The following is a 23,309-nucleotide window of genomic DNA, read 5'->3' as shown; positions in this document are numbered from 1 at the left end:
TGATGGTCATTCTGCTTCAGCTTTACCACAACAATAAACAAATAACTCAACTGCCACAACCATATCAATAATGTCCCCTTTATTAATTGAATAGAAAAATACCATAGCAACAATTTACTCATTATAACATTATACATTATAAAATAACACAGTAACTATTTGACTCCTATTTACAGTAGATGCTAAGTGTGTAAGCTGAACAGCATTGGGACAGACACCAGGGTAGGCCAATAGAACAGGGCTAAAGGGGTGTGTGTGTGTGTTGTGTGTGTGGTACACATGTGCTTTATATATCTATACACACACACACACACACAAATGTTCTTGTGTGTGTGTGTGTGTGTTCACACAGCCATCTGCATCTTAATAGTGGGATGAGGGTTGTAGTCCAGGATCTCAAAATCTTCGGCACGGAAATCATCGATGGTCTGCACCTCACGACGAATCTGAAGCTTGGGGAAGGCACGAGGCTCCCTCTTCAGCTGTACACACACACACGCACGCACACACACACATACACAGTAAGAATGTCAACATTAACAACACTAGCTAAATGTGATGGCACATAAACAAGATGCAGCCAGGTCCACAACAAGGGCAGTAGACACGTAGACAGACTTATGCGCACACACACACTGACCTGTTCTTTGAGGGGCTCCTCATGATTGCTGTAGATGTGAGCATCACCCAAAGTGTGAACAAAATCACCAGGCTGTGGGAGAAACACACTCAGTCACTTACACACTCCCCTTCACACACACACACAACTTCTCTCCCTTCCCTCCACACACACAAACACTTCCAAAGAACACAACCCATGGTGACTCTGACCCACAGTCCCACCCCCACTGCAGAGGGTGTGTGTGTGCAAGGATTAAAGTTCTCCGTCGTACGACGGATTTCCGCCAATTTGATTTTAGAAATGTCATATTTGAGATAGATGCAGATCCGATGAGAAAAAAAAATAGGAGGGGGGAGGGGGCATCACCTTTTATTTTCCTTTTTTTAACCCTTAGAACCCTAAGCTGTTTTTAGGGCATTTTCACTACCTTTATTCATAAGGATTTATTCTGGTCATTGTGAGTGCCACACACACATATTATATATTGTTTTTTTCAGCAGAGTCTAGGCTATCCAGATCTGCCATCATGTCATGTATTAGTACTAGCATTGATTTTATTTTGATTTTTAAAGAATTAAAATATAAAAAGCGTATTATAAAAATTCTTATATTTTGACCTGTCCTGAATCGGGCAATATAATTGCCATGTTGGAGGGATACTCTGGGGCTGAGCAATTTACAGAAATATGTGGTGTGTGATTTATGGAAATAAATGCCATTTTTTATTTAGTGATGAAAAATGACCTTTCTGCGCTCCAGATATATGACACGAACTGATCTGACCTGACTTGACCCAAGTTTGCGTGTTAGCATGTGTGCCATAATGATTCTCAACCCTTTACTGCATTGCCATGAACAAAGTAAAGGAAAAAAAGGTGTTTCTTTGTTCAACAAATTGGGATGCTATGTGAGCCTTGAATTGGATGCCATGCAGGAATTTGCTAGGATCTCAAAACCGGATTATGAACATGCTTTGCCGTAGAGAAACACACGATAGCATTGGATTATAAACATGCTTTGCCACAAAAACGTGGGGTAAGTCCAGCTATATGAAGTTATTATTTTGCGGTCACTTTGTCTGTTTTATAACCCAGAAGGATGTATTTGGTACCAATGGATAGCCCTGTGTCTCCTCTTTCATCTGATATGCTTGGCATATCTATGCGATCACAGGTTCGAGAGTAATTCAAACGAGAGTAATGGGTGCGCAGGTGAACGCAGAGAAGTATAGACTGTAAATATGATGCAATTTAATTTCATGATTTTTTTTTCATTTTCATACTTGATCGTACAGACAAGTGCGTGGTCTCGTTGGAAAGCCCCACTTCTTCTCTGTCATGCTATAAAGGTTTCTCGCTGCGATGAACAGCCGCGGAGCAATGTAACAGAGAAGGGTGTGTTTTTTTGACGCACTTTGCGTCAATCGGGTTCTAAGGGTTAAGGCAACTACAAATATTAGGTCCGATGAATGAATGTGTGTGATGGTAAATGTTTAATGACCTTAGTGCATACCTGTCAACACTCCCGTTTTTCCCGGGTTCTCCCGTATTTCAAGGTCATCTCCCAGCACCCTCCCGTTTTGTTATTTCTCCCGGAAAACTCCCGTAATTTGCATGGCCATCAAACTTCATTTTAAAATCATTGATCCATTCATTTTTTCTATTAGTCTGACATCTCCCAGGTTGCCAGATTGTGTATGAAATACACCCTACACATACACGATCACTTAAGTTTCAATTTCAACCGTTTTGTCAGGCTAAAACCAGGCAACCCAAAACTCAAATAAGGAAGCGGGTGCCAACTGCGCAGCCTAAGTCTCGTTTTAAGCAAGCGGGCTAGTTGAATGGCCTACTCCATAACTAGCTGTTGTGAAATTGTTGAGAATTTAATTGATTAACACATCACATAAACTGTTATTGAGTGTTGTTGATACACTGAACTTGTGCCCTCGGAACCAAATCTGACAGCAAGCAACTTTGGAGTTTTGGAAGTAGGCTGCAGGCAGGCAGCTGGTGGATACATAACTGGCATGCGTAAGGTAATGGTAAGGTAAAAGCAACGACCGAAATGCAGTGTTGAAACACGTGTATGAAACATTAAATATGCAAACACAGATCCGGTATAAACACTGACCCCCAGCCCCCCCCCCCCAAAAAAATCTCCCGTTTTTGGAAAGCTAAATGTTGACAGGTATGCCTTAGAGTTCTTGAGAACTTTCTGTCTCAATCAGTGACCGCTCAAGAAGATACGTCAGCCATAAGTTTCGCTTTGTTTATGTTGTAGCTACACGCTTGTCTCATTGGCCTGGGGCATTTGCTTAAAAAAAAAAAAAGAACACGTCTGGAGGACTAACGGTCTAAAAGTTGGATTATAGTGACACAATCGAGACAGCTGATGAGGTTGCCCAATAACTTTTTTGGATATATTGTGAGGTCGTGCGAATTCGGAGAAGAAGCGTAGGCTGTGTTCTTTCCGTGCATCAATGTAGACAATTTCTTACTATCGCGAACTCTTGTCAGGGGAGGTCGTTCATTTTGGGTGTCACAGGTGGGGGATGTTTGGGGGGCACAGGTGCAGATGGGCGGCTGTTGGAAACGGGGGAGAACTAACAAGCCATGGTGTAAAGAAATTAAAGTGCCAGGGGTTTGCTTTTGCGCGGTTTGCTGCAAGAAAATTGTTTATGAATGCAATAGGAAAACGTTTTAGCATGCCAACAATCAGAAGACCGCCATAAGGTTAACGTTCATGCACTTCAGGACATCTTCCCTATACCTGGTGCAACTAGCCACCACGACAGAGATAGGCTACGTTTATCTATGGCTGACCATTTTTGCACTCAGAAAGTAGGCTACGCATATTCTTTCATAGCGCAACACGACCTGTCCCTCACCATATCGCAACCTCTTGTCAACCTTATACAATCTGTTGCTGAAGACAAAAGCGCCCTCTCCAGATTGTCGTTATCAAATGCGCAGACCTCCTGCATGAGCACACACAGTATTGCTGCTCATTGGAAAACTGAGTTGTCTGTAAAACTCTAAATTAAAAAATGTTTTCATTAAATGCGGATGAGGCAACAAATGGAAATATGAACAATATCTAGTTATTCGTTACTTTGATGAGGAAATGGGAAGTCTTGCAAACTTGATTTTATAGATTTTACTTGGTGTTGAATTGCATATTAACAAGAAAAAAAATCTCCCCTTTAAACACTTTTGGCCTGAAGTAATTAAATAAGAGTTTAAGTTAAAGCCTTTCTACAATATTTCTGCAGTAGAAAAGAACAGCAATGGCTAATCAGCAATGGTCAGGGATGGTACTAAAATATTGTTTTGTTCATCAGGAAAACTCAATCTCAATCAAGAACACTCTTAATTCGCCTTATTCACATGGCGGCCATTGGCGGCTAAAATGAGACTACAGGGTACACAAACCATAGGATTGTTATGTGCTATGCATTCACCTGTAGGTGGCATTAATTATATAGTAAGTGTACCCTGTAGCCTCGTTTTGGTTTAAACAATGGCCGCTGTATGAATAAGGCGAATACTCCCTTTACTTTGCTGTTTGCATCTTTTTGTACATTAAAAACCTGCTATCTCTATAGGTAGATATGAACAACATATGACTTATGGCCTAAAAAAAGTTCAGTCAAACTATTTTTTTTTTCACTTTAATCCCTGGTGTGAGCAGTTTCAGTGAGTGTGTGTGTGTGATGTGGGTGATCATGTAGGTGAGCAGGGCATAGCTGGCGATGTGTGTGTGTGTGTCTACCTTGAGGCCTGTGATGTGGGCGATCATGTAGGTGAGCAGGGCATAGCTGGCGATGTGTGTGTGTGTGTGTATGTGTGTGTCTACCTTGAGGCCTGTGATGTGGGTGATCATGTAGGTGAGCAGGGCATAGCTGGCGATGTGTGTGTGTGTGTCTACCTTGAGGCCTGTGATGTGGGCGATCATGTAGGTGAGTAGGGCATAGCTGGCGATGTTGAAGGGCACCCCAAGGCCCATGTCTCCTGACCGCTGGTACAGTTGGCACGACAGCTCACCCTCACACACGTAGAACTGGCACAGAGCATGGCACGGGGGCAACGCCATCAGAGGCAGGTCTGCACACACACACAGGAAGAGTGTGTGTGAGTGTGTGTGTGTGTGTTAGAGTGTGTGTGTGTGTGTTAGAGTGTGTGTTAGAGTGTGTGTGTGTGTGAGCATGGCACGGGGGCAACGCCATCAGAGGCAGATCTGCACACACACACAGGAAATGTATGTTAGAGTGTGTGTGAGTGTGTGTGTGTGTGTTAGAGTGTGTGTGTGTGTGTTAGAGTGTGTGTGTGTGAGCATGGCACGGGGGCAACGCCATCAGAGGCAGATCTGCACACACACACACAGGAAGAGTGTGTGTGAGAGAGAGTGTGTGCAACTTTGGGGTTCCAGGCACACATGATTCTCCGGTCCTCTCTGTGTGTGTGTGTGTGTGAGTGTGTGTGTGTGTGTGTGTGTGTGTGTGTGTGTGTGTGTGTGTGTGTGAGTGTGTGTGTGAGTGTGTGTGTGTGAGTGTGTGTGTGTGAGTGTGTGTGTGTACCTTTGGGGTTCCCTAGGGGTAGCCTAGGCCATGTACATAGGTTGGCGGTCCGTGGACTTTGCATTGGGGGACTATATAAAACTAAGGCCAAGCAGCTAGTGAAGTACTGTTCCATATCAGCGGTTATAGGAAGCATGTTTATTTGGAAGAGACAATGCTTCCTATACCCCTGCATCTGTAAACTCATGATAGATTTCTGAACTGCTTTAATCTACTGGATTATTCAGAAGATTTGATTCCTAATGTAACTTGACTTGTAAGGTGGAATCAAATAAAGTATATAAAAAGTGTACCTTCAGTGGGTGTGTGTGTGTGTGTGTACCCTTTGGGGTTCCAGGCACACATGATTCTCCGGTCCTGTGTGTGCGCGTGCGCGCGCGTGTGTGTGTGTGTGTGTGTGTGTGTGTGTGTGTGTGTGTGTGTGTGTGTGTGTGTGTGTGTGTGTGTGTGTGTGTGTGTGTGTGTGTGTGTGTGTGTGTGTGTGTGTGTGTGTACCCTTTGGGGTTCCAGGCACACATGATGATTCTCCGGTCCTGTGTGTGCGTGAGCATGGGTGTGTGTGTGTGTGTGTGTGTGTGTGTGTACCTTTGGGGTTCCAGGCACACATGATGATTCTCCGGTCCTCTGGATTGGCTCTGATGGTGTCAATCACCTTCTGCAGCTGGTCCACCCCTTTCCCTGTGTAGTCTTACAACACAAACACACACACACACACACACACACACACACACACACGTCACTACTTGTGTGTCTGCATATATGTTTTAAATAGTGGGGCATATTAAAATATAAGTGTGTGTTTCAGGTATGTGTGGTGTCAATCTTCCTCCATAATGCTCAAATTTTGCCTACTATTAATATTTACTATGCATGTCGTTAGATTGTATAAACAGGCTTTTGCATTGCCAATGCCACTATAAGCGCGTGGTTGACTTGTATTGAACGATATTTACAGCTTGAGTGGTTTCAGGTTGTTTCGTGCAGACGCGCGCACACACTGAATGAACGCTCATACCACGACCACTTAACTGTACGCCTCTATGTTTGATGACGTCAAATTAGCAAACATTTCTTGATTGGGGAAAAGTTTGCTTTCTTTTTTTCTATTGGCCAGCGATTCCATGAACCATTCTGCCTATCAGACAAGTGACAAAAGCACCGGACATAGAGGAGGGAGGAAAAAACGACTCATTCTTGCTTTAGCTGCGGTTTCTCGACCTCGGGCTGTTTAGCTACCCAGCTTGTCAGGGTGTAGTGTTATCAGACGTGCACTCAGGCTGCTCGCTGTCGAGTGATATTTCATTTGGGCCTTAGCCTACATATTCTGCAGATTACGACATCGTTAGCCTACATATTCTGCAGATTACGACATCGTTAGCCTACATATTCTGCAGATTACGACATCGTTAGCCTACATATTCTGCAGATTACGACATCGTTAGGCTACATATTCTACAGATTACGACATCGTTAGCCTACATATTCTGCAGATTACGACATCGTTAGCCTACATATTCTGCAGATTACGACATCGTTAGCCTACATATTCTGCAGATTACGACATCGTTAGCCTACATATTCTACAGATTACGACATCGTTAGGCTACATATTCTGCAGATTACGACATCGTTAGGCTACATATTCTACAGATTACGACATCGTTAGCCTACATATTCTGCAGATTACGACATCGTTAGGCTACATATTCTGCAGATTACGACATCGTTAGGTTACATATTCTGCAGATTACGACATTGTTAGCCTAGATGTTCTGCAGATTACGTGCAAAAACGTTCCACATCAGAAGTGGTGATCTCCATGGTCCACACATCGCTTAAATGGTCAGAAGTGATGATCTCTGTGGAAGCATCGCGTTCTGCCATTTGCATCAGACGTGACAGAAGCATTTTGTTTTCACATATTCGCTAAAGTTCGACAACACATTAAAAAACCCACATTCAAATAGTAATTTCTAAATTCAATTAGTACTGATTTTTTAAATATTCGATTTATATTCGACTTCCGAAATTCGTTCCAACAGCCCTAGTGTCATACCTGAGTGTGTGTAACCTGCATGTCTGTACTCTACTCCATAGTGTGTGTGTGAGTGTGTGTGTGTGTGTGTGTGTGTGTGTGTGTGTGTGTGGTACCTGCATGCATGTCTGTGTACTCTGCTCCATAGTGTGTGTGTGTGTGTGTGTGTGTGTGTGTGTGGTATCTGCGTGCATGTCTGTGTACTCTGCTCCATAGTGTGTGTGTGTGTGTGTGTGTGTGTGTGTGTGTGTGTGGTACCTGCGTGCATGTCTGTGTATTCTGCTCCATAGTGTCTCCACTGGAAGCCGTAGACTGGCCCCAGGTCGCCCTCCTCTCTGTGCTGGAACCCGCTGCGGTCCAGGAAGTCGCGAGAGCCGTTGGCGTCCCAGATCTTCACGCCCTTCTCCGACAGCTCCTTGGCGTTGGTGGAGCCCTGGGATTGGGGATTAAAGTTAGGGCCGCAAGGGAACTCTCAGGATTATACCCGTCTGACATGCCCTGTGCCCTCGCTCCTGTAATGACTCGCTGTGTGACGCTCAAATGGAACATTCCATGACTATTCCCTGACAAAAACCTGAATTTCCGTAACCTGTAATGAATGGTACAATATACTGACCAAAGATTTCAGGGCAGCCACGTAGTGTTCAAGAATCTCTGACTTTTTTTCTTAAAGTGGAAGAATAAAAGGCATTGAATAAACAAAGTTGGGCTAACCAAAACCACTCAAACACACAGTGAAGCTAATAACCAGATATACACCAATTCTGCGCAGAAATATATTTTTATTGATGTGTAAATATTAATAATAAATAATGTATTCTGGTAAGTACATTTTAAACTGCTACAACAAAATCCCCTGATATTCCATGACCCGTGGAAACCCTGATTTATTTTAATTTATTACCAGTATATCCTATAGACCTCTCCAGAATAAGTCCCGCCTCCTAACTTCCGTATCCATCCAACCTTCGGTCGTCAAATGTCTATGGGAAATAACATGGCGTTTTGAAAGATCGTACCTGTCAAACTCTGTAGGTGACAAAGTAGAAAAAGCTGCTGGGCAGATTGGCCTACACACTTCTGCCATCTAGTTTCCACTGGATTTTTTGATTTTCGGTGCCGTTTAAGTAGTATAGTCTATAGCAGGGGTATTCAATTAATCTTCAGCGAGGTCCAGTTACGGAAAATGTAAAAAAAAAAACGTAAAAAAAACACATTTATTTCACTCGTCTCGCTGGATTGAAGGCAGAATGTGGGCTGTTGCGCAAATAGATGGATGAGGGTCGGGAGATTCCGTTAACAAAAACCTAAAGTTTTGCTAACATTTTCTCCATTATTATCGTAAAATATGTCTCCATGCAGGGCAGGGCTGGTTCTAACCTAGGCTAGGCTACTATATTTGGGTGGGCTAGAAATTTTGGGTGGGCAACATAGCAAAGCTGTCAAATTGGATCAAAACTAACATAAACACAAAACAAACACAAAACAATCAGTACTACCTAGCTTGAGTTGCTGCAGCCAACTGCCAGGGATAGGCAGTATGTCTGATACATGTATGTAAAATACAAAATAGTATGTTGTCATTTTTATTTTATTTAGTTGGAAAAAAATGGCATCATATTTTGTATCAAATTACTTTATAGGTTTGTAGTTTAAAAGTAGTGCCAAATTCTTTTGGTAAAACCAATAACCTACTTTTGGTGATGTGATTATAAAAGTGCAAAACAATGAATGCAGCACTAGTGCTGACTTGTAATTTGGTCATCCAATTCAAACACATGGAACCGGTTATGTGGTTGCCCTGCAAGAAGTTGCACCATGTTTGCTCACATACAGTACACAATACACTCCTTCATACCAACCTCAAGTTTCTTGAGAACTTTAAAGTTCTAATCGGAAGACATGGAACCGGTTATGGTTTCCCTGCAACAAGTTACCCCACGTGAAAATTTAATTAATAATTTGCCCAGACTTGTTGTGATCATAATATTGAGATTCAGTAAGATGAAATTGCTCACATACACAATACACACCTTCATACCAACCTCAAGTTTCTTGAGAAAATAAACAAATAGACAAAAAAGCAGGTCAAATTATTGTAACAGCTACAAAAATAGATGGCCATAGAGTGGGGGAAATGTCTTGGATGAGTATATTTTGTATATCTTCATTTACAGTAATATAATAAAATTGATTATATTTGAATGTCCCCATGATTGAATTTGTTTTAGAACAGCATAGCCCAGTGACAGACAAGATAATTAACTTTAATATGTTTGCATTACATTTTATTCAAATACAAAGACATTTTATGTGAGAATAGGGTATTTGTGTTTTTTTGTCCTTCAATTTATGAGTATGGTGTTTGCATCTGGTTTCCCTAATGTATTTGTGCTAATTTCACATCTTGAGCCTGTTTCTGTTTATCTGGATGTTTTGCCTCATGCCACCCTTGAATTAATCAGTGCCTCACTAGTGCCACCCTTGTTAAAAATGTCTAGAATCGCCACTGTATATATATAATATTAGGATGGATGGATTGAGCCTAGTTGTAGATAGATAGATAGATAGATAGATAGATAGATACTTTATTGATCCCCAAGGGGAAATTCAAGAAATAGAAGATTGTAGGCCTATAGGCCTAATGTTTAATGTGAAATAAAATAAGTAGCCTAAAGGGCAACATTCGAAATGAGGATAAATAAGGCAAGATAAGAGTGATTGGGGAGAAAAACTGAGTAGCCTTGGCTATTTTTAAGATCTTAACGTGAACTTAAAATAAAATTTGAGCTGAGACATAGCTGGTTCCTTGAACCCATTAATCAGCAAGTTTCATTTATTTTTTTTAGTTTTTTTTCATGTTGACCCGAAATCCTGGAAACCCAGGAACATTACGTTGTTGGGCAGTGAATGCATGTAGGCTTAACTAGATTTGTGGTGGATCAATCATATTGCCTTCTTAAATCGTAAAATATTCTGTGGTCTCAGTTCACTGTTGAATGGGCCTAGCCTACCCTATGCTTGCTCAAAATATATGCTTTGTCTAGTAGAGGTGCTTCAAATGGGCGCTTTTAAAAATCGCCTGTCTCAGAATAGAAGAGGTCCAGGGCAATTATGCGCAAAACTGTCACATCCATATTTAGTTGGCGTTACGGACGTGACAGTTTTGCGTGGTATTGCCCCCGTATCGTTATATAAAGCTCTGTTCTCGCTGTCTAGCTTTCTCCTCTTTGAGCAATCGATGATAAGTTTACTTATCGTTAACTTAGATATCCATCTAATTGTTTCTCGTCCCGTCTCCTCTCCTCGCTCGTTTCAGGCTATCAGTCTCTTCTCCATAGTAGGCTACTTTACTCACTGACTCGACTTTATCAGAATTCACAGATTTCACTGGCTGAGAAGCAGCAAGCGAAATGATGGTTCCTGAAGCTCCTGAAGTGCTGTTATCCTAACCAACGAAACATTTAGCGCAGCTTTGAAATCTTACGTGAAAATCTAAATTAGGCTATTATGGTCTGGGTCCGGATAGGATCACGTCAAAGTCCGGACTCGGACCGCGGTCAGCCATTTGGTGATCCCTGGTCTATAGTATACTACTTAAACGGCACCGACAATCAAAAAATCCAGTGGAAACTAGATGGCAGAAGTGTGTAGGCCAATCTGCCCACCATTTTTTCTACTTCGCTACCTACAGATGTTTTACCGGTATGATATTTCGAAACGCCATGTTATTTCCCATAGACAATCCACGCCCGGAAGTTGGATGGATACGGAAGTTACGGAGGCGGGACTTATTCTGGAGAGGTCTATGCCCACTAAGACATAACCAACCCATCAACATGAGAACTAGGACATATCCTAGCCATAAGTGTGCTACATGAGAAGATTGACTACCCATTAACAGCACATAGCCTACATGAGCACTAGGACATAGCCTACATGAGCACTAGGACATGAGCACTAGTGATGGCGAACTGAAGCTTTCTGAACCAGTGAAGCTTTTAATCCAATTGTATCGAAAAAAGGTTCAGTACTCGAAGCTTCAGAACTCTATGAGGACCTCTGCTGGTGAAAGTTAAGGATAGCATTGTGTCACGAAGTGTTTCAGACATTAGCCATGAATGTCTTTGAGTCCAAGATGAATAAATGTTGAGCATGAATTAATGGATAAATAAATAATGTCATAAATAGGCCTAACTAAGCCTATTTTGTACCCTGTATAAATACAAATGTAATTGTCTTCTCTACAAAAACAATAAAGGTAGTATTTTGGCTGTGAACATTTATTGTATTTGTAAACAAATACATCAATTTAGGAGGGAGATGAATAAAGAATGGGCATGCACATTGCACACACATTTCTGTGATTATATTGAGTACGTAGCCTAGACCAATTGTAATCTGGGTTGTGTTGAAACTGCGATTCAGTCCTGCACACGCCTGGACTCGAACCCGCGAAACAGACGCACCTTAGAACGGGAGTCGAGCAAGCCCGGGCTATAAGCTTTCGTGTCAGCAGCACTATTGACCCTGTTGGCTCTCCTTTTTCAACAACCCACAACGGCGCGCCCCGTGTCGCGCAACTTTAATGCTTTGAATTAAATTTTGAAGCAGTCACGTGGGTGTGTGGGAAACGAAGCTTCGGACGTCACTGATCACGTGATTATCACAAAACGAATCAAGCTCCGATCCAAAGCTTCACTCCAAATTGGTTCATGTCTTTGATACACGCTTCGAAGCAGGGGGTTCACAGGTAACATCACTAATGAGCACTAGGACATAGCCTACATGAGCACTAGGACATGAGCACTAGCACATAGCCTACTAAGCACTAGCACATAGCCTACATGAGCACTAGGACATGAGCACTAGCACATAGCCTACTAAGCACTAGCACATAGCCTACATGAGCACTAGGACATGAGCACTAGCACATAGCCTACTAAGCACTAGCACATAGCCTACATGAGCACTAGGACATGAGCACTAAGACATAGCCTACATGAGCACTAGGACATGAGCACTAGCACATAGCCTACTAAGCACTAGCACATAGCCTACATGAGCACTAGGACATGAGCACTAGCACACTTAATGTGACTTACTTTAATAAACCACAACAGCTCCTCCAGGATGGCCTTCCAGAACACACGCTTTGTCGTCAGCAAAGGAAACTGGTCTGCCCAATAGAAAGATGATAAATACAGATGTTTTGTAGCATATGCAATGTAGCTGCTATATAAATTGAAGCTAAATCACATCGCACTTAACTCGCCCCTTCAGAAACTGGAAAAGCACAGTCCGCCTTTGTTCACCAAATGTTTACCATTATCAAGGGAATTGGCAAACGTCTTTATTGAGTAACAATAACTAAAGACTGAAACACTACTTACCCCGTAAACTGTATCTAGCTTGTAAACCGAACACTGAAATGACTCCGGTTCCAGTCCGATCGCCTTTCCGAACCCCGTTCTGCAGAATGTACTCAATCTGGTTCAGATACCCGCGTTCATCACAAAACAAGGAGAAAGCCGCTTTCTCTGGGCATTTCTTCTCTTCGTCTTTCTGTTCGAACGGTTCCGTCTTCCCGGTGTCCGTAGTGGCAGGGGTATGGATGTCTGATGTGGCAGGCATGTTGTTTAACGTTGCTGCAGTATCAAAATAATTTCGAAAAATCCCAGCGAGTGGAGAGGCACACAACTCTTGAGATGTATCGCACCAATAAGTATGCCGTTGTGGTGAAACATAACAAAACTCCCGCGTTCTTCTTCTTCTTCCTTAAATTTAATGGTGGTTGGCATACCAACTTGGTGCATTACCGCCACCAACTGTTTGGGGTGTGGAGCTTCAATGCGGAATTAGACGCCTGTATTTATCATTTATTCGTGTAAAAAAAAAAAAAAAAATGGGGTGTAATCTTAAATTCTACTGAAAAGACCTGTCTCCTTTAAATACCGCATGAGAGCTGGCCATGCTGATGGTTTAACTGAAGAAAAAGAAAGTAAACCCTCTACTGTTAAATGTGTGTACCCTAAGCCTTTGATGTCTTAGTAGCCTAGTGTGGTTCTCTCTGTGTTGCATGCTTCACACTCTAGCGATACATGTTCTACAGCAGGGGTATTCAATTAACCTTCAGCGAGGTCCAGTTACGGAAAATTTCCTTAAGCAAAGGTCCGGAGCATCGTAATGTTTAACATGCGTGTATAGGCTATGTATGTATATGTGTATATTTGGATGAAGCCTAGTTGTAGGCCTAGGCCTAATGTTAAATGTGAAATAAAATAAGTAGCCTAAAAGGCAACATTCGAAATGAGGAGAAATGAGGCAAGATAAGAGTAATTGGGGAGAAAAATGGAGTAGCCTTGGCTATTTTTAAGATCTTAAAGTGAACTTAAAATAAAATGAGCTGAGACAAGGACCCGACAAACACGGAACGTCCCCCGGACCTTATGCCGACATTCACGACGTCCCCCATTGGTCCCGAACGTCATGTTTTCTAGCGGACGTTCCGGTGACCTTATTGATGTCCGGAGCAAGTTATCGTTTGGTTATTGCATGACGTCCGGTGCAGGACTTTCTGGGGACGTCACCGTCAGGTCCCTCGGATGACATTGCATTTGGTCATTTCAAATACCTTCTAAGGACCCGACAATAACGTTATACCGGGGACATGGGGGGGACGTTTGTTTATTCACACATGGCAGCGGAGTTGAGAGCGCTCTGGCTACCGCCTGCAGGACGGAGACATCACATCCATGCACGACTTCACGTTACACGTCTGGGGATGACTAAAGTATCTATCTATCTAGTCTGTTAGTCTCTCTAGCAGTAGCTGCATTAGCCTACCGTAGTCTAAGGCAACATATCATACAGTTTATGAAGTTGTGCGTCTATTTGCTCATAGACGCACAACATCATAAACTGGGAAAAGGGTTGTTAACGTTAAACTCAAAATGTAGGCCTATGTGCTACATAATTCAGCATGTCTGCATATGCAGACATGCTGAATTATACATTTTGAGTTTAACGTTAATGTATAACGTTACAAACTAGGGAAGGGATTTTATCAAATTCATGTTAGCTGATGTGATGCTTGGTGGTGGCTAGAAGGGATACAGCTAAGGGTTAAGGTTAGGGTTTAGTTAGGCGACTTCCTGTCCTGATACTGTTTATTTCTATGGATATTTCACTGGAGATTTCACTATCTGTTACGTGACTTCCGTTCTTAGCTGTATCCCATCTAGCCACAACCGTGATGCTTGGTGTAACGTTAGCAAAGTCGCTGTTCTTAGCTTCTAGCTTAGCCTACAATGCACATTTCTTCAGATAACTGTCATTAAGTGATGCATGTAACATGCTCTAAATAGGCAGTGGTTTATTTAACGTAGTCACGTACTTATTATCTGTTTTATTTTCAGAAACACACACACGGCCGAATTGGGACTGAACCGACTTTTGGAGCTGCATACGATGCAATAAAACTAGAGAAATGTTAAAAGCAGACCACGTAGCATTTGTTTAGGGTTGTCTAGCAACAGAAGTGACTACTTAATGTGTAAAGCAAAACGATCTAGCTCTACATTGCAGAAGAATTAAGGATATTGCTTCTTCATGACTTGTTTAAATGTTATTGTAATTTATTTGACGCATGCTCGCGTTTAAAAGTGTCACGCATAGCTGTCCCCGATGTTAGCAGCTCCTTGTGGAAACAGCAAAGAGTGCACATAGCCTATCCGATGAGATTTCTGACGAGGAGCAAGCTCTCTGCCTCACCAGAGCCTTACTGTTTATTAATAAAACAATGATATAGAATAGAAACATCTGTAATCTATTTATTTCATCTTAAAGTTGGCTACAAAGAGCATTCAGAGAAAACGATACATTTTTCTTTATCTGCAATGTTCCAGGAAGAGAGGCTTACATTTATAGGCTGTCCCTGTTTGATCACCGGTCCAATAAAACGAGTGGATATAACGTCAATGCATTCTAGTTATATTTCATGTACTTTATTTCATGTTGAGTTTTGCTTCCCAGCATGCATTGCGATTCATTTAGTATTTTTGGCTATTATTAGTTTTTAATATTTTGAAACAATATGGTTTGAACAATTTATCTTAGGCTAGCCTAGGCCTACTCTGATAATGTTTTGAACAATATGCTACGGGATATGCCCATTAAAACGTCGTATTAGTTTATTAAGAAAATGACACCGTAGATGTGAAAGCAGCACATCCTAGCCCGGTATAAATGTCCATGTCTACTCATCATTAGTCTAATGTTTTCGGAGGACGTGATTTCAGACTGTACATGCGGGAAAATATTAGGTGAGTGAAGTTGATTGTGCAGTTGTAGCACAAGTTGTTAATGCGTGTTCATGTTCCTTCTCTCCTAGCAACGCTGAGACTTACAGGATGTAATAGCCTACCATAGGCTACTAAATCGCGCTTCATGTTTTTTTTTTTTTTTACCATCGCGGAAATATAAACGTTGCACGCATAACGTCTCTCAAAGTCTCGTGGACGTCTTTTAGACCTCCCGAACAGAGGTCCGTGGGACGTAAAGGGAACCCTACACAATGTCGAGGAGGTGACGTTCGCCAGGGGACCTTTAGGGGACGTCGCCAGGACTTTATTTTGTTTACTGGGGATGGATATTCCACAGCTGGTTCCTTGAACCCATCGGCAAGTTTAATTTTAGTTTTTTAGTTTTTTTTATGTCGACCCGAAATCCTGGAAACCCAGGAACATCACGTTGTTGGGCAGTGAATGGATGTAGGCCTAACTAGATTGTGGTGGATCAATTGCCCTCTTAAATCATAAAAAATCAAGTCTAGTCAAGTCGGCTTTATTGTCAATTTCTTTACATGCACTGGTCAACCAAAATATATTTATTTAAAAGTCATCAGTAAATATTAAATTACTGCAGTTCACAAGATGTCTAGGGGAGAAAACTACAATGTATGTAAGTGCGTGGGTGTAATGCAAGCGTCAGTATGGTGTTGCAAAAGAGGAGTGAAAGATAAAGAAAGAGATAAGAAGTGTGTAGGAAAGAAATCTATCAATGTGTCTTCAAATTAGAAATGTGCCTAACCCAGAAGTGACCCAGCAAGAGAGAGACAGAGAGAGAAACAACCCTGTATATAGCCCAACCCATTAACCCAGGTGTATACCATTAACCAATTAGTGGAACCAAGGACACCACTGTCAGTGCATTGGCTATGCCAAGCCTGAAGAGGGCACAGGGGGTCGTAACACATGCACGTCAGGTCAAAACCAGGCCATTTTCGTGGGTCTATCACTAGGTGGCAATCTCGCCAGGTCTCGCTGATCACTTCCCGGAAAGTTTACCGAAGTTTACAGGCAACACTCAAGGGGGCAGGCGAATTCCCGGAAGTAGAAGAATCGACGTAGGCTGGAGGGACCACCTCTCTGCTAACTCCCATAGAAGTCCATTCATTCTAGGATTTTTTTGAAATACCATAACTTCATATAACATATATCCTGTGCCGATATTGTAGCTTCTGTGTAATCCACATAAACACTACAAAGGCAAAACAAACTCCACTACCTCGTCCGTAACGTTGGTTACCCGTAAGAAGACTGGTTAGCTTGTTCGGTTGGAGGGAAGCTAGCTTTGACGTAATCTCTCTTTCGCGCCGTAGGGAGATAACCGTATTGTTTGGATAAGAAGCTCAGTCCACCTTACTGTCTATGACGGTAACTCATAAGCAAAACCTAGCATACACGACCGTATGTTAAGGTAAAGCATTACACAGAGGCAACCTTATAATAATAAAAAAGTAAACCTAATTAAAAAAAAAAACGGCACTAATCATTTCAGAGGTTTTCGATGGATTGACTGTAGGTCGGAAAAGTGGAAAGAAGATTAGCTTCAAGGCTATAACTTTTTTGTTTTGTTTTAGCATGACTGTTTTTGAAGATGATCATGTATGGTAGCTTCAACACGACTTGGTGAGGATGATATTAATAATAATACATAAATAAATGTTTAACTTTGATGACTTTGAAGGCGAAGGAAGTGTGAGAAGAATTTCTGTGTATCTATCATATGAGTTACAAGATTCAGTTCGATGGCTAACGTCACAAAGTTAAGTGTGAGTCTGCGCAGTACTGGGGGGACCAACTGAAAAATCGTTCTATTTGACTCAGTGCCCTCCCATTGAAAACGACGGAGTCTGTTCGTCCATTTCTTTTACTGTCTATGGCAACACTTCATATTTCATGAAAGACGTTATATCTCCATTTCTAAAAAAAAACAGCGATTTTGATGAAAACTAGCCACTGTTTAGCTTGGGATTTCTCAGGAACAGAGGCGTGTAGAAATGCACGGTTTGCACCCACTGAGAGCTTAAAGTCTCACCTTTTAAACGAGCCATTGTATGTGTTCATAGCTATAACACAGAATATGCTGTGGCTGTACAAAAATCATCAACGATGGTCTAGATTGCTGGCACTCTAGGACAAAGCTTCCGAAAACAGCTTGGCATTCAATGAGTTAAAGATGCCATTGAGTCTGAGCAGATAATATATTGATTAGACCCAACCTCCTCTATCCACGTAAGAGCTAGTAAAATAGCTAAAAGTTCCAAAGTGTAAACTGCTAAATGGTCTGATGTTCTTTTAAATATTGATTTCTGAAAATGTGGTATATACACTGCTGCTCCCGTCTTTCCTGTATCTGGATCTTTTGAACCATCTGTAAATATTTGAATACTGCTATTATACTTGAGACCTAAGTATTGTTGCACCAGATCGTTCATCCCACCATATTCCCTGCAGTGTTTTGACATCTTTGCTATTTCAAACTCTACTGCTGGCAAGGGAGATATCCAAGGGGGAATGACGGTTAATGCCACTGTACAGCTGTGACTTCATTTTAAAAGACCCAGTTTCTCAGCTTGACTGTTTCCCACCCATCCAAAACTGCTAAATTGTTTCCTTCCATGTTCCCAGCTAGAGTTCAACACAGGTTTGGTTGGATGATCCTGTTTATGCCCCTGCAGATTCACCCAATATACCATGGCAAGCTGTAGGCGTCTCATAGATAAAGGCATCTCCCCACCCTCCACCTGGAGAGCTGGGATTGAAGAAGTCTTGACTGCACCACAACACAGACGAAGGGCTTGTGCCTGAACCAAGTCAAGCTTTTGTAAGTGAGATTTTGCAGCTGAACTAAATACAATGCATGCATAATCCAATGTAGATCTGACTATGGCAGTATAAATATGTTTAAGAGAGTTCATGCTAGCACCCCAACCACTTCCTACCAAGCATCTTATAACATTGACTGCCTTCTTGCACTTGGTGAAAGTTTTCTGAATATGGTCTCTAAATGTTAGTTTATGGTCCATCCACACACCTAAAAACCTTATATTTTGAACCTGCTTAACTAATTGCCCATAAAGGGTGACTTGTATTGTAGGGTTATTGTATTTCTTAGAAAAACAAATAACCTGTGTCTTGTCCACAGAAAACCGGAAACCCCTCCTGTTTCCCCACTTCTCAACAATGCTGACTGCTGCCTGTAGCTTCTTTCCAACAAATGCTGCATTACGCCCACTCACCCACAATGCCCCATCACCTGCATATAAAGACCTCCCAAGTCTAGCATCAACCTCTGAAAAAACCTCGTTAATCATGATATTAAATAAAATAGGACTGCATACACTCCCTTGCGGTACCCCATTTTCTATAGAGTAAATCCTGGAGTGGGATAGCCCAACTCTTACCTCTATAGTCCTGTCCTTCAAAAAATTAATAATCCAGTTAAACATTCTTCCACCAATACCCATGGATTCTAATTTGATAAGAAGACCATCTTTCCATTACATATCATATGCCTTCTCCACATCAAAGACAGCAGCTACCAGTTCCTTTTTAGCCTAAGCCATAATTTCATCCTCTAAACATAGCACAGGATCCATAGTTGACCTCCCTCTACGGAAACCACTCTGCTGAGGTATAAGCAAGTTCCTGCTCTCTAATATGCAAGTTATCCTGTCAGTGACCATACGCTCCATTATTTTACGTAAGTTAAATGTTAGTGCGATAGGTCTATAGCTAGTTGTTTCACCTTTGTCTTTTCCAGGTTTCCCAATTGGAATAACATCAGACTGCTTCCAAGCTGATGGCAATACCCCTGACTGCCACACCTTATTATATAATTGCAGAATCACTAATTGCGCTTGATGAGTTAAGTTTTCAACCATTTTGTAACATATCTCATCCTTACCAGGTGACGTTGCTCTGACTCCTGCCAACGCTCTTTTCAGGTGACGTTGCTCTGACTCCTGCCAACGCTCTTTTCAGGTGACGTTGCTCTGACTCCTGCCAACGCTCTTTTCAGGTGACGTTGCTCTGACTCCTGCCAACGCTCTTCTCAGGTGACGTTGCTCTGACTCCTGCCAACGCTCTTCTCAGGTGACGTTGCTCTGACTCCTGCCAACGCTCTTTAGAAAAGGAAACATTTAGTGCTCCATCAAAATTGTGCTTTTCCATTAGAGTGTGCTCTCATTATCACATCTCTACCTCTCATTATCACATCTCTACCTCTCATTATCACATCTCTACCTTTAACATGTTAGAGTGTGCTCTCATTATCACATCTCTACCTCTCATTATCACATCTCTACCTCTCATTATCACATCTCTACCTCTCATTATCACATCTCTACCTCTCATTATCACATCTCTACCTCTCATTATCACATCTCTTCCTCTCATTATCACATCTCTACCTCTCATTATCACATCTCTACCTCTCATTATCACATCTCTACCTTTAACATGTTAGAGTGCTCTCATTATCACATCTCTACCTTTAACATGTTAGAGTGTGCTCTCATTATCACATCTCTACCTTTAACATGTTAGAGTGTGCTCTCATTATCACATCTCTACCTTTAACATGTTAGAGTGTGCTCTCATTATCACATCTCTACCTTTAACATGTTAGAGTGTGCTCTCATTATCACATCTCTACCTTTAACATGTTAGAGTGTGCTCTCATTATCACATCTCTACCTTTAACATGTTAGAGTGTGCTCTCATTATCACATCTCTACCTTTAACATGTTAGAGTGTGCTCTCATTATCACATCTCTACCTTTAACATGTTAGAGTGTGCTCTCATTATCACATCTCTACCTTTAACATGTTAGAGTGTGCTCTCATTATCACATCTCTACCTTTAACATGTTAGAGTGTGCTCTCATTATCACATCTCTACCTTTAACATGTTAGAGTGTGCTCTCATTATCACATCTCTACCTTTAACATGTTAGAGTGTGCTCTCATTATCACATCTCTACCTTTAACATGTTAGAGTGCTCTCATTATCACATCTCTACCTTTAACATGTTAGAGTGCTCTCATTATCACATCTCTACCTTTAACATGTTAGAGTGTGCTCTCATTATCACATCTCTACCTTTAACATGTTAGAGTGTGCTCTCATTATCACATCTCTACCTTTAACATGTTAGAGTGTGCTCTCATTATCACATCTCTACCTTTAACATGTTAGAGTGTGCTCTCATTATCACATCTCTACCTTTAACATGTTAGAGTGCTCTCATTATCACATCTCTACCATTAACATGTTAGAGTGCTCTCATTATCACATCTCTACCATTAACATGTTAGAGTGTGCTCTCATTATCACATCTCTACCTTTAACATGTTAGAGTGTGCTCTCATTATCACATCTCTACCTTTAACATGTTAGAGTGCTCTCATTATCACATCTCTACCTTTAACATGTTAGAGTGTGCTCTCATTATCACATCTCTACCTTTAACATGTTAGAGTGTGCTCTCATTATCACATCTCTACCTTTAACATGTTAGAGTGTGCTCTCATTATCACATCTCTACCTTTAACATGTTAGAGTGCTCTCATTATCACATCTCTACCTTTAACATGTTAGAGTGCTCTCATTATCACATCTCTACCTTTAACATGTTAGAGTGCTCTCATTATCACATCTCTACCTTTAACATGTTAGAGTGTGCTCTCATTATCACATCTCTACCTCTCATTATCACATCTCTACCTCTCATTATCACATCTCTACCTTTAACATGTTAGAGTGTGCTCTCATTATCACATCTCTACCTTTAACATGTTAGAGTGTGCTCTCATTATCACATCTCTACCTCTCATTATCACATCTCTACCTCTCATTATCACATCTCTACCTTTAACATGTTAGAGTGCGCTCTCATTATCACATCTCTACCTTTAACATGTTAGAGTGTGCTCTCATTATCACATCTCTACCTCTCATTATCACATCTCTACCTCTCATTATCACATCTCTACCTTTAACATGTTAGAGTGCGCTCTCATTATCACATCTCTACCTTTAACATGTTAGAGTGTGCTCTCATTATCACATCTCTACCTTTAACATGTTAGAGTGTGCTCTCATTATCACATCTCTACCTTTAACATGTTAGAGTGTGCTCTCATTATCACATCTCTACCTTTAACATGTTAGAGTGTGCTCTCATTATCACATCTCTACCTTTAACATGTTAGAGTGCTCTCATTATCACATCTCTACCTTTAACATGTTAGAGTGTGCTCTCATTATCACATCTCTACCTTTAACATGTTAGAGTGTGCTCTCATTATCACATCTCTACCTTTAACATGTTAGAGTGTGCTCTCATTATCACATCTCTACCTTTAACATGTTAGAGTGTGCTCTCATTATCACATCTCTACCTTTAACATGTTAGAGTGCTCTCATTATCACATCTCTACCATTAACATGTTAGAGTGTGCTCTCATTATCACATCTCTACCTTTAACATGTTAGAGTGTGCTCTCATTATCACATCTCTACCTTTAACATGTTAGAGTGTGCTCTCATTATCACATCTCTACCTTTAACATGTTAGAGTGTGCTCTCATTATCACATCTCTACCTTTAACATGTTAGAGTGTGCTCTCATTATCACATCTCTACCTTTAACATGTTAGAGTGTGCTCTCATTATCACATCTCTACCTTTAACATGTTAGAGTGCTCTCATTATCACATCTCTACCTTTAACATGTTAGAGTGCTCTCATTATCACATCTCTACCTTTAACATGTTAGAGTGTGCTCTCATTATCACATCTCTACCTCTCATTATCACATCTCTACCTCTCATTATCACATCTCTACCTTTAACATGTTAGAGTGTGCTCTCATTATCACATCTCTACCTTTAACATGTTAGAGTGTGCTCTCATTATCACATCTCTACCTCTCATTATCACATCTCTACCTCTCATTATCACATCTCTACCTTTAACATGTTAGAGTGCGCTCTCATTATCACATCTCTACCTTTAACATGTTAGAGTGTGCTCTCATTATCACATCTCTACCTCTCATTATCACATCTCTACCTCTCATTATCACATCTCTACCTTTAACATGTTAGAGTGCGCTCTCATTATCACATCTCTACCTTTAACATGTTAGAGTGTGCTCTCATTATCACATCTCTACCTTTAACATGTTAGAGTGTGCTCTCATTATCACATCTCTACCTTTAACATGTTAGAGTGTGCTCTCATTATCACATCTCTACCTTTAACATGTTAGAGTGTGCTCTCATTATCACATCTCTACCTTTAACATGTTAGAGTGCTCTCATTATCACATCTCTACCTTTAACATGTTAGAGTGCTCTCATTATCACATCTCTACCTTTAACATGTTAGAGTGCTCTCATTATCACATCTCTACCTTTAACATGTTAGAGTGCTCTCATTATCACATCTCTACCTTTAACATGTTAGAGTGTGCTCTCATTATCACATCTCTACCTTTAACATGTTAGAGTGCTCTCATTATCACATCTCTACCTTTAACATGTTAGAGTGTGCTCTCATTATCACATCTCTACCTTTAACATGTTAGAGTGTGCTCTCATTATCACATCTCTACCTTTAACATGTTAGAGTGTGCTCTCATTATCACATCTCTACCTTTAACATGTTAGAGTGTGCTCTCATTATCACATCTCTACCTTTAACATGTTAGAGTGTGCTCT

The 23,309-nt window shown here is 41.2% G+C and overlaps 1 protein-coding gene across 1 annotated transcript; it reads right to left on the bottom strand.

Annotated features, from left to right (window-relative positions):
• Nucleotides 1-64: 64 nt before the first annotated feature.
• On the bottom strand, nt 65-12,998 carry tyms (thymidylate synthetase). The gene is made up of 7 exons (XM_076290027.1): nt 12,630-12,998; nt 12,342-12,415; nt 7,495-7,669; nt 5,787-5,888; nt 4,553-4,728; nt 641-712; nt 65-482 (listed from the first exon to the last, which is right to left on the bottom strand). The coding sequence occupies exons 1-7, from the start codon at nt 12,868-12,870 to the stop codon at nt 345-347; spliced, it is 978 nt and encodes a 325-aa protein (XP_076146142.1). The 5' UTR covers nt 12,871-12,998; the 3' UTR covers nt 65-344.
• Nucleotides 12,999-23,309: the final 10,311 nt, after the last annotated feature.

This window comes from Alosa pseudoharengus, unplaced genomic scaffold (assembly GCF_046254945.1).
Source record: "Alosa pseudoharengus isolate Yale_2024_CS ecotype anadromous, Long Island Sound unplaced genomic scaffold, YU_APseudo_1.1 YU_APseudo_1.1_scf_18, whole genome shotgun sequence".
Taxonomy (NCBI): Eukaryota; Metazoa; Chordata; class Actinopteri; order Clupeiformes; family Clupeidae; genus Alosa; species Alosa pseudoharengus.
The sequence above is the reverse complement of the archived record's forward strand: the minus strand, read 5'-3'. Positions and strand labels throughout refer to the sequence as shown.

What these genes read in the sequence shown, in the direction of transcription:
- tyms (XM_076290027.1), bottom strand. Translation starts at nt 12,870, where the DNA reads ATGCCTGCCACATCAGACATCCATACCCCTGCCACTACGGACACCGGG. An exon ending in AGCTAGATACAGTTTACGGG is followed by an intron (nt 12,416 to 12,629) that starts GTAAGTAGTGTT and finishes TCTATTGGGCAG; the next exon opens with ACCAGTTTCCTTTGCTGACG. An exon ending in ATACACAGACATGCACGCAG is followed by an intron (nt 5,889 to 7,494) that starts GTACCACACACA and finishes TTGTGTTGTAAG; the next exon opens with ACTACACAGGGAAAGGGGTG.